This window comes from Aplysia californica, unplaced genomic scaffold (assembly GCF_000002075.1).
Source record: "Aplysia californica isolate F4 #8 unplaced genomic scaffold, AplCal3.0 scaffold00584, whole genome shotgun sequence".
Lineage (NCBI taxonomy): Eukaryota > Metazoa > Mollusca > Gastropoda > Aplysiida > Aplysiidae > Aplysia > Aplysia californica.
In genome coordinates this window covers 310,738-322,922 of record NW_004797854.1, presented here as the reverse complement: position 1 = coordinate 322,922, position 12,185 = coordinate 310,738, and the positions used below count along the sequence as shown (strand labels likewise).

Genomic DNA, 12,185 nt, shown 5'->3' with positions numbered 1-12,185 from the left:
TAAAAAATATATTTAAAAAAATGTATTATGTATATGTAATATATTTTTTAAAGCATGTGTCTTTTTTATAACAAAATTCTCAGTGACAGGCAATAGTTATAGAAATTTTTCAAAGTGTTTGGGTCTTGAATCTAGAAACACAGCAGGAACTAAAGAACAGACAATCAAGGTCAGAAGTAGAGACCTGTACTATTTGTGACATGGCACCCCATACTCCATTCTCATTCATAAACAATTATTTTTGGATTGCTGTTTCAAGACATTGGTGATTTTACAAATTCTGCTTTATTATTCTTTCAGATTACCCCCAATCTCCTTGCCAAACAGCTGTCTTCAGTTGTTTTGTCAAGACGTCTGCAGTTTTACAAAGTCGATATTCCTCGACCACTTACAGGTTACTTTCAATTTTTATATTCTGTCCGGTCAGTGAACTTAAGGCAAAGGGAAAAAGATAGGGGGAAAAATAAGAGATTACAAGACACACATCACCCCTTCGTCGTCGACACAGCAGGTGGGAATGTTTGAAAATTGTTTTATGTCTGAAATTGTTTTATTGTTATATTTTAGAAGGTAGATTGTTTTGAATCTTGTTTGTCAGGCAGGGCTAACCCACGTAAGGTAGCAGACAGCATCCGGGGGACTGATAGAGAGATCTTCTATGGTCTGAAGAATCTCACTGAACAGTCAACCTTGGCTCTTTATGGACACAGCGGAGACATATCGCTAGCATAGCGTTACAAAGCTCTATCTGCTCAGAACCAAGATTTGAGAAATTGGACGTTAAAAAAATTGAGTTTCACAACACGCCAAGCTTTTTTGAATGCTACTCTTTGAACATCTTGAAGACGATTCCGAATAATCTTGCAATTTTGATTAGGCAGATTAACTTCTGGTTTCTGACCTCATGTTCTTAGTAACTCAAAGCGGCAAAAAAAAAATTCAGACAGAAGTTTGTAATTCTAAAGTAGCTATGTGTCCGACAACAGACCAAAACCCAAGTTGTGTCATCTTACAAACTGTACAACACAAATCAGAAACATGAATTTGCACATTTCATTGAATGCGTGTTGTAGCTTGCATTTTTAAAGTTTAAGATAAAGAAAACAGAATTGAATTATCTGTACAAATACGTAGTTATGTTTCTTTTTTAAGTGCCCAAAAAAAGAGTACGTCTTCACGAGTGGTTGAAATGCCAGAATGTGTGTCTCCAAAGAGTTAAATGATTTAACTCTTTCAAAAAGCATCTCCTGTGTGCTACGCAAAGAGTCTGACCATTTCGTGACAGAACAGACTCCAGTGTGGCGAGAAAAAAAAGGCTCCTTGTCATCTTTTGCAAGCAAGACAGATTCAGGATCCACTCATTTCGAAAGAGCAGTCGTAAAGTCAAAGATTAAACATTAGCGCTGATCTGATTTTTAGGAAGAACAGTTTCATCGACGATTCGAAGTGTAATAACACTATTCACGCTATTCGAATAACATGATTTATGCTAATGTCGTTAGTTTTTTTTCCGCCTCAACTTCTACCATTCAACATTCACTTACTATCCACAGGCTGGGAAAAAAAACTTCAAAAACCCCCGGGGCAGTGCCACTGACTGAAGTGTCTTTAGGGCATTCCCAAAGGGGGGACATTTCTCGTTCAAGCACAGTAGAATTGTAAATGGGCTGATTCATCATGTCACCCTCATAACTGTGCCTGATCTACAACAGGGAACTGCTGCTTTTTCTTTCCTAGTCCTTACTATCAGGGGCGAAGGCTGACTTGTTTGACAGGGTAATCAAAGTGAAGTGGGACCAGATAGGGCCTGTAGATATCACACAAGAATCTTACTCGAGGCGGCGACTCTGAGTTGTGAATGAAAACAAATCCGGAATTCATATTGTATGTTCAACCGCCAAAATAATCGGGAAAGTATCTTATTAAATATCAGTTCCCACTAAAATTAAACTTAACTTTAGATGTGAATACATAAACATAAAGCAAAGAAGCAGAGATGTCAGTACTAGATCTATATGTTATAGATCTACCAGTGAGTCTAACTCTTTGGTAGAACATGACAATTATTATTTTTTAAATTTCACATTTGGCTGTTTTTGTTAGCCTTTCGCGGCCAGGAGCTGGTTTCATAATCGAGGTCACGATCTGATTATAGGACGGTAAAAAGTCGAGGAAAAAAAACAAGCACAAGCAGCAGTCAAGAGATTATTAAGAGTTAGTTCCCCTCACATTTGTGAGGTAGACTCGACCAGTGTTAGTTAGCTTACTTAATCAGGGCTGGTGATTGATTTTAACTGTGGCCCCAAAGGGGTGAACAGGGTATATGTGGCAATGAAACAGCTTTGACTGCCATGCACATGTTCCCTTCAACTCTATTCCAGCCTCACTTTATTTGTTGATTACGAACGTCTTTTGACATTTAATTTATGAGGTTTACGTTTAAGGATGAATTTGACAGCGACAATGTTTCAAAATTAGAAAGGGAAGCAGTAATTATTTGATTATATAGACGCTTCGCCCCTGCTTACTATTGTCGTTTCCCTCTACTTCTTTTGTATGTTTGTCACTCTCTTGTGACCTGCTATTTCCGGGGTGTCCTGATAGTCGAAGCAGACCTTGTGCTGTTTAAGCTAGAGAGGTGAGCAGAGTAAGTCTGATTCTCTTTAAAGACTTCTCTGTTGACACCCACTCCTTGGCGCTCATATGACCTTAACATGCAGTTGCGAGCGCTGTAAAAGTCTTTACTAAAACTAAACTAAAAAGCTTCAAAAAAGAACTACAAAAAGAAATAACAACAAAAGCAAATAGACAACAATAACAAAAACCCTTTCATTGCGCTTCAAAAATAAAATTCTCTTCATGTTCTACGCACTGAACTGTGAATAGAAGTGAATACTTCTTAGGGACATATTTTATAACCTGGGAAGGTTTCACTTCTTACCTCATCTCGTAATCATCAAGTACAAACTATTGTTGTACTTACCTGCATTTTTTGAAAGATATAATACACTTTAATTTTAAAACAGGTGGAGAAAAAGGAGACAAAATACATTATTTTCAAAATATTGAGTAATTAAATGAGAGACCTATCAGCGTAAACGTTTACAATGCTTGATCTCTGATAAAATTAAACAAATATTTAAAATCATCCATCATTCGAATGGCTCTGGAGAGCTTGGAACAGCTGTGAATTCCCAAAACATCGTGAGTATAGAATAGTAAAGTCGAACGAGCACAGCTCTATTTAACACAGAATAATATTATTGTTTTTTGTTTTTTTACTGCTAACATAATAGTACGTGGTATTTTGTTCGGATGAGGGGGAACAGAAAACAATTAAATGGAGTGGGGTGGTATTGGCTATTTCGTGTGATGTGAGCATTATTTGTGGGCTGATAAGGAGGTCTTGTTATCCATCCCCCAGAATGGAAGTTGTGGGTGTAGGTGGCACTTTTCAAAATCTATGAACAAACACTTCCTCGTTCCTCGCAGAGAAGTGAAAGATGAGACACAGAAATGTAGAGAGAGAAATAGATCGGGAGGAAAGAGAGACTGGGGTCTAAAGAGAAGAAGGCATGATCCGGAGAAAGCGGAAGAGAGATATACATCGAGTAAGAGAGATCGTTAAAGAGAAAGAGAGAGAGAGAGAGAGGGAGAGAGAGAGAGAGAGAGAGAGAGGGGGGAGGGAGAGAGATAAAGAGAGAGACAGAGACAGAGACAGAGGGGTATATGGAGAGAGAGAGAGTGAAAGAGAGAGGGGGGAGAGGGACAGAGGGACAGAGGGACAGAGGAACAGAGAGAAAGTGAGAGAGAGAGAGAGAGAGAGAGAGAGAGAGAGAGAGAGGGGGGGGGGAGGGAGATAGGGGGAGAGGGAGAGAGGGAAAGAGGGAAAGGGGGAGAGGAGGGTAGGGAGAACAATAAATAGTGGAAACGAAAAAAAGAAGAAAGGGTAGACAGAACAACAATGACATCGCGTATAATATTAGTCATTTCTCATGTTAATAATTCTTTTCACGAAGATTAAAAGCTTTCTGCCAAACTCTTTTCTTTTTTTATTGTCAAATATCTACTAGACGTCAAAACTGGGAAAGTTTGAATAAAAACAAACACGACCTTCCCCCCCCCCCCAATGAACACACACACTTAAACACACACATACACAAACACACACCATACACACACACAAACGAACACACACACACACACACACACACACACACACACACACACACATACACATACATACAAACACAAATACAGGCACACGCACATGAACATTTACAGATTATTTGTCAGCTTCTAATGAAAAGCAAATATCAGGAAAGCCTTCTCAGTAGGATCTCTTATGTCTTGCTCATTCACAACTATGAATACTTCAACAGGGAGGCAGATTATCACTCACGACACGGCTCATAATTATGTGTCAAGATGCCGTGGAATCAGACGCTCGTCAATTTTTGGGCTTGAGGAGTTACCGTATAATCTTAAGGGCTTGTTCATTTGCCTTGTCTTCAATGACAAAATCAGCTGTTTATCTTGAATAGAAGTTGAGACATCCGCAATTGAAGGAAGTGGAGGTCGCTTTGTTTCAAATGTTAATTAGAGAGGAAATGGGTGCCAAAAGTTTGGTTATTTCCATAGCTTGAGAGCCCGTGGTATCTGAAAACTTACATTTCTGTGTCTTTAATCAGGTTTTTCAGTAAAATCTACACAGGAATGTGTTCTTGAATAGACTTCAAAGATGTTGAGCAAAAAAAAATGATTGTTAAAAATTTATTTTTTAAAAATTAGCCTAACTGCCGAGAAAATGCCAGTTTCCTCAATTATTTCATTATTTTGACGAGCGTCTGCTTTCATCGCGAATCCACACACAATATTATGATTTACCTATAGCAGGTCCTAGGTATAATCCACCCAGTTCTCCAAATTTGTTGTTCCTCGCCTTCAGCTCTTGGAGACAAAAGTTGGACTGACAAGGAGAAGTACAAAAAAGAAGGACAAGAGACATTATCTTATACAGTTTCGTACTACTGACGTCGGTGCATTTCTTGTTACAATAGAACAAAAACGGGTGAATTATATTTTGGCTGTAAACGCCTTAAAAGATTGTACAGATATCCATAACATGGTTATGTTAAGCAATACTGCTCTTTACCTGTTAACATACAAAGAGGTTCGAACCTCTGCTCGGTCCGACATTGCGTCCTCGGGAAAGGCACTTTACATACATTTTTCACTTGCCTCGGTCCTTTTGGAGATGGACGTTAAACTTGGAGGTCTGGCCTCTTACATAACCCAGCAGTGTTGATAGGGGTGTTAAACCTACACCATTTCACCATTTTTCCAATACAAAGAAAATACCTCTTAATCTCAGAACAATTCACTTTTTGACAAAATGATGATGATGATGATGATGATGATGATGATGATGATGATGATGATGATGGTGGTGGTCGAAATTAGAAAATAATATACCCCTCTTACCTCCAACAACATGGCTATGTATTTTGCGTCGTGGTCGAAAAGATTGCTTCCTAAAATATAAAAACAGAAAATAGAAATAGTTTTCTGATTTACAACTCTTTTGAAACATTTTCAGGATTTGGAACTCCATAATGACAACGTCGTTAAATTATGCTGTCTCAGAAAGAAATGGTAACATCCATAATTTAGGAGAGACGACATAGCATAGCAGATACGTTGCGTTTTGCTGCAATCTTCAGTCTATGGGTGCTTAAACAGTTATTTCTGCAAATGTTCAAAACCGTTAATTTAGTATTTTAGAAGAGGATGTTATTTTGATTACTGAAAGCTCAATTTATCATTTTTCATAAGGAGTTTAAAAGATCGATATGGGGGGGGGGGGGGGGTTGTTTTTATTTAGAAAACCGCGTGTACCCTCATGCCAAACGATATGCGTTACGGCCTTTCTTTCTCAAGCCATAATAAAAATAAAATTGAAGTCAGTCACAAGTGGGCAACTGTTTGCTCGTAATACGCAAAACAAAGAAAATTATATGAACAAGAGGAAGAGAAAAGAAAAGGAAAGAACAAAAGGCATGGGGAGATCTCAAACGTTGTTTATCTAAAAATGTGTGGAGGTAATTTTCTCCCTCCTTTTCTCCCTCTCTCTCTCTCTCTCTCTCTCTCTCTCTCTCTCTCTCTCTCTCTCTCTCTTTTTCTCCTCCTTCTCTTCTTTCTCTCTCTCTCTTTCCCATCTTCAGTCTTTTCCTCCTCCCTATTCTCTTTCTATTTCTCAAACACACATAAAGAGAATACATTTATTTTGTCTTTTAACTCCCCACGCGTCGCTAACAGTTTTATGATGTCAGGAAAAATTATATGATTTCCCCACAAACGGTTGAACATGCTTGAGAATTGGCAGCCGAGAACGTAGAAGCTATGCACCTAAAATTGAGTTTTTCGTGGTCTGGAGGAACGGTCTTCGCCTCTCATTCAATAGGTCCCGGTTTCGAAACCTGACAGTGATGGAACATTTTCTTCTCTAACAACATTTCTAATTTTACCTCTTTTCCTGCTCTCTAATCCTGTGCTGTCGTCTGCTTTTTGTCTACACTATTGGCCCCCCCCCCCCCCCCAAATTGTTCCCCCCCCCCCCCCGGGGCTCCGTCTTATTGTACTCTTTCGCCCACATCCCTGATCTTAAGGCAGGTAAGATCTAACCCCTATTTTTCTCGGATATGTTTGAAACAATCTCAACGATTGTGTGTGCAAGTTGCGCTCGTTAAAGATCCCTTGGCGGGCATAAAATCGGTAAAAAGTAGCCTTCGACTTCCACCCAGGCAAAATTCAAAATGAATTCCTATCAAACTGATTAAAGCTTAATTGTTATTCCGAGCGCTAATACGACCTCATGTTGTTGCGAGTAAAAAACACAAACAAACAAAACACACTTACACATTTTCAGAAAGTAGAATGTACACAGGAGGTAGAAATAATTATTCTATGAAAAGTTTATAAAGTTGGCGATATAAAAAAAACTAAGAAAACAAACCGAAATAACGACTCAAATAACGAACGATGAAGTCAGCTGCAACGCCACAGAACAAAACTTACGGTCGTCTAAATAGCTCGTCGAAACTTTGAGGGTTAAAGAAAAATTTTCCTTTCTTTTTATGAAAAGTTAAAGCGAGTCGATTAAAAAAAAATGTCCCTGACTGCTTGCTTTCTTGATGAGAATAAATTTGTCTAAAAAAAAACAACAACTAATCTGTTCTCTTATTTTTACGAAAGACTAATGATATGCTCTCTTCTTTTTACAAAAATGTAGTCTGCTCCAATCCTTTTACGAAGCCTTAAATATGCTCGTTTCTTATATCCCTGATTGCTTTGTACCTTGATAGAACAAATCCGTCTTTTAAAAAACCCGTTCCCTTCTTTTTACCAGAAAAGAATATGTACCCGCTGCTTTTCAAACTGCATACTTAAGAAATGTTGTTTACCTGAAACGTCCAGCTTTCTGATCGTTCTGTTCTCCGCCAAAGCTTCACAGATCGCACGAATCCCCTTTGTACCTATTCTGTTTTCTGAAATATTCTGTATAAAAATTATGTAACAGATAATCTCACTCTTATCATCACAGTGTAGAAAGAATAATAGCGTGATCAGTTCAGTAGGGATACATGTTTCAAAGGGAAAAGGAAAGAAAGTATAAAACTCTTAAAAACGTATAAGACATGCTTTCTTTATCTATCATTTGAAAATTAGATTGCTGTATCCTTTATTATATTGTTCTGTGAATAGATGGCGGTTAATGTAACGTCAGCTCGCTGTTCACGTACCCTCATTTTTCTTTTCTTTTTTTTTTAAATTAATAAAAATGCATTTTCTTAATGTGGGGTATCTATTTCATGTGGTGGAGGTATATTTACCATAAAAATTAAAATTTTAATTGCTAAAATGATAATACTGAATAAATACAATATTACATTTGACTGACCCATTGTGGAAATTTGAGTTACAATGACAAACAAAGATATATAAATACACAATGAGAAATACATACATACACAAATACATACGTAAATACATGTTACACCGATACAAAAACAAATCCACAAACATGCATGCTAGTTTCCTTTGTGCAGGGCCTTTTTTTTTAGCTAGGGTTGTTGTGTCTTGCTTAATAGACACTCCCCTGTGACAACCCTTCTAAATCCGGTGTCATCGACACTTGCTTGACATTACTTTTGAATTTGAACTCACTTCTCACATAGCCACTGGGGCCTGAAGTAAAATAATGAAGGTCATCATATACCAAAAAAATATACATAATGATTTCTGTATAATGTATTAAAGGAGGAAACTTTTTTTTCTCTCTCCAGCTGGGCTTATAAAAATTGAGCAGCTTGCAAACGTTTAATCAATTAACAGTGTAGGTGTATGGATGTGAGCATATTATTATTAATATGAAACACCCTGTGCGTCAGAATAAAACAATACGGGTTTTTGTCGCAATATACGTCATTGAGATGAATGAAGCTGCTCGTTCGAATTTCTTAACTTTGCCTAGGGGAATGTTCAGTTAAATGACACATTAACTGATTTACGAGACACTCGTAAAAATAAATGAAATCAAAGAAACCGGGATGTTTATGGCTGTTGAACATTTTTTGGAAAATTCTTTTCTTCGGCTCAAAACTTTTTACGTCCTAAAAAAAAATCACAATTCTGTGTGGATTTTACCGAGAGACGTTGATGTGAGGCACAAAAAAATGTATACTTCCAGTTTCCAGGGACTCTCCAGTTTTGGAAGTCACTACACTTTGGCGGCCAGTTTCTCGCTAATTGTATCTCTTTCATCGGGCGAACTCCACCTCCTTCAATCACACGTATCTTGATTTCTATTCAAGATATTTTTGTATTTATTTTTCACAGAAAGCAAAGAAAAGGAACAAGCCATAAGATGATACCAATCACCTTATTTGCCCAAAAATTGACAGACGTCTGATTCCACCGCATCGTGACACTTTTTAAAAAATGTGGAGTTCTGTTTTAGCAAACGGCAAAAAGCAGATACGCAAGCAAAAATCCCCCCGGAGAGCCAACTACTACAAAAGCCAATTAACGCCTTCGCAGGTTCTAATCTTGACAGGCGCACGACCAGAATTTACATTGCTTACGTTTAGAACTGACCTCTTTTCCATTTCAACGATAAGCCTGATTTTGAATTTCGAAAGAGTTAATTGTAAGCCATTTGCGCAAAACGCAGGGGTATACTAGAAAAATAAGTAGTTATTTCTACCGACTGAGTTACACTCTAGGTTAATTGCAGATAAAAAGTTAATTATTTATATAAAACAGTTTATCGTGTGACACACCATCCTTTACTTTTGCCTCATTGTGCAACGTGAAGTATTGGTCTTCTACATGCAAAACTTGGGGACTTTTAAGACGTCATAATCTATGCTGAAATTAAACTCATCCTAGAAGACACGTATCTTTGTGGATTCAAGTCATATCTATTGATTAAAAAGCCCCCATCCTTTTTCCCTGTTACAATCACACCGCCCACACCTACCCCACATAAAAATGTAATATACTAATAAGAAATAACAAAAACAATAGTAATATAATAATTATTACGATTGTTCAGTAGTAGTAGTAGTAGTAGTAGTAGTAGTAGTAGTAGTAGTAGTAGTAGTAGTACGGTTAGTGCGCTTGTCTCCGAAGCGGAAAGTCCTTGTTCGAGCCTTGGTTCGGGCACTGATTTTTTTAGCCTCCTCCTGCCCACCCCGCAGTAATTGGTATCTTACTTCGAGTTGGGGAAGTAAAGGCGGCGGATAAAGGAAGTGGCCACCCTACCACAATATGCCGAAGGCTTAGGAAGTTGTCTCACTAACAAGGCAATCATGAATGTCCGGATCGGATGCGGGAACAACTTTACTTTATTATTATTATCATTATTACTATTTTTATTATTATTATTATTATTATTATTATTATTATTATTATTATTATTATTATTATTATTATTATTATTATTATTATTATTAATATTATTATTATTATTTTTATTAGTTTTATTATATTATTATTATCACTATTACTATTTTGTTATTATTATTTTTTTTTAAACTATTATAAATTATTTCAATTTAAACAAAAATCAAATATTCATTATAATTTAAAAAAATAATCATATAATCATAATAATAATGATGATAATAATAATCATAATAATCATAATAATCATAATCATATTAATCATAACAATAATGAACATAATCATAATAATATTAATAATAATAATAATAATAATAATAATAATAATAATAAAAGTAATAATAATAATGTTGTTAATAAATATACTACTACTACTACTACTACTACTACTACTACTACTACTACTACTACTACTACTACTACTACTACTACTAAGAATAATAGTCATAATAATGTTGATAATAATAAGATAATAATAATAATAATGATAATAATAATAATAACAATAATAATAATAATAATAATAATAATAATAATAATAATAATAATAATAATAATAATAATAATAATGATAATAATAATGTAATAATAATAATAATAATAATAATAAATAACAGTAATAGTATTGGTAACATATTTTTTCAAAATATAAAGAAAATGAAACTTAATCGAAGTTCTTTCTAAAAAGAATGAACCAACGCAGAACGAAAGTCGGTACTCACGATCTCAGTAATGCAATCGTTTCCCAAGGTCATGCTGGCGATGCTTACTGCCCCGTCTGCGCCGATCCAGTTGTCCTCAAGGTCAAGGCTCTTCACCTTTTTGTTGCCCTAGTAGAGAGGAGAGGAATAGGATACTATTGATAATTCAGTACTAGTAGTGACAATTAGACAATAATAATAGTATTAATAACTACAACAACAATAACAACATCATCATCAACAACAGCAACAGTAATGATAATAATAATAATAATAATAATAATAATAATAATAATAATAATAATAATAATACTGATACTAAATAAATGTCATCATAATCATAATCCTAATACTCATTTCTATCGCGTTCACTCTATGGTCGCTCTTGGCGATTTACAAGAAAATAAGATTCGATTCAACGTACAACAGTTCTTTCAAAGGTATATTATTTTACATATTGTTATAATAAAATGACAAAGAAGGCATTCACAAAAAGACATCCACTATGGCTACTGACCACATATGTTGTTGGTAAAACAATCAAACTGTTAAGTACAGTGGATGTTAAATAAATATTAATGTATTTCAGACCAGATTTCAATGCGGTCAGTGTAAGCGTCTTTCAGTGAGAGGAATTCCATTGTGAGTTAGCAGCTATTGGAAAAGCCTTTTTTCCTTCTTTTTTTTTGTTGGAGAGGAAAGTTCAAAGATTACAACTGCACTTGCTTCTTACGTTCATATTGCCTACTGTTTTTAGTTCTATTTTGTTGGTTTGTGGGGGGGGGGGGGTCGTTTAGTGTCTTTTCTTTTCGTTTTGTTTTGTTTTGTTTTGTTTTGTTTTAATGTAATGCACACATTAGTCTTCAGCATGACAAAACACAAGGGGAGGACATTACTCAGAAAAAAAGGTCAAAGCGTCAGGTTATTTGCTGATCACTACTGCGCTTTCGCTTGTGACATTTTCATCTGGCTTTTAACAAAGTGGAGTGTTCAGACAGTTTATTGAGCTTCATGAGTGTCTCAGAATGATGTGACGACTCTTTAAGTGAACCAGGAGACCTTTTGAGAAATGTTAAACTAACTGAAAAAAAACAAACAATCAGACTTCTATGAAATGTTTTTATGTCTTTTACGACTATTTTGATATGTACTTTTTTGTGAATCAAAAATAGTTTAAAAAACAAGTCTTCCAAAAGGAAAGAACGAGTAGCAGAAAACGTTCAAATAATTGCTTTGTTTCTTGTAAATCCTATGATATTTTCATTACGACAAATGAAAAAAGAAGAAATATTTCAACATTCCAAACAAAGCCTCTGTTGAATAACTTCCTGAATATTTTCGGAACTTTAAAGAATATTACTAAGTAAACCCCTCGGTTACACACAATGATTCACTGTGGCGCTGATATCAATGGTTCAAATCTCTAAACTAGCCTTCTTTATCTTACGCTATGTTTCAATAATGATCCTTTCCCTCCTCCCCTTCTCATTCTCTCTCTCTCTCTCTCTCTCTCTCTCT

General features: G+C 35.7%; 1 protein-coding gene across 1 annotated transcript in view; it reads right to left on the bottom strand.

Moving 5' to 3' along the window:
- The window catches only part of LOC101845644 (leucine-rich repeat-containing protein 74B), a gene marked incomplete at its 5' end in the record, with an annotated part of 61,230 nt that overhangs the window by 42,507 nt on the left and 6,538 nt on the right, over positions 1–12,185 (bottom strand). Inside the window, 4 exon segments of the mRNA XM_013087402.2 lie at positions 4,888–4,969; positions 5,485–5,534; positions 7,464–7,557; positions 10,689–10,796. Coding sequence (XP_012942856.1) covers positions 4,888–4,969; positions 5,485–5,534; positions 7,464–7,557; positions 10,689–10,796 — 334 coding nt within the window.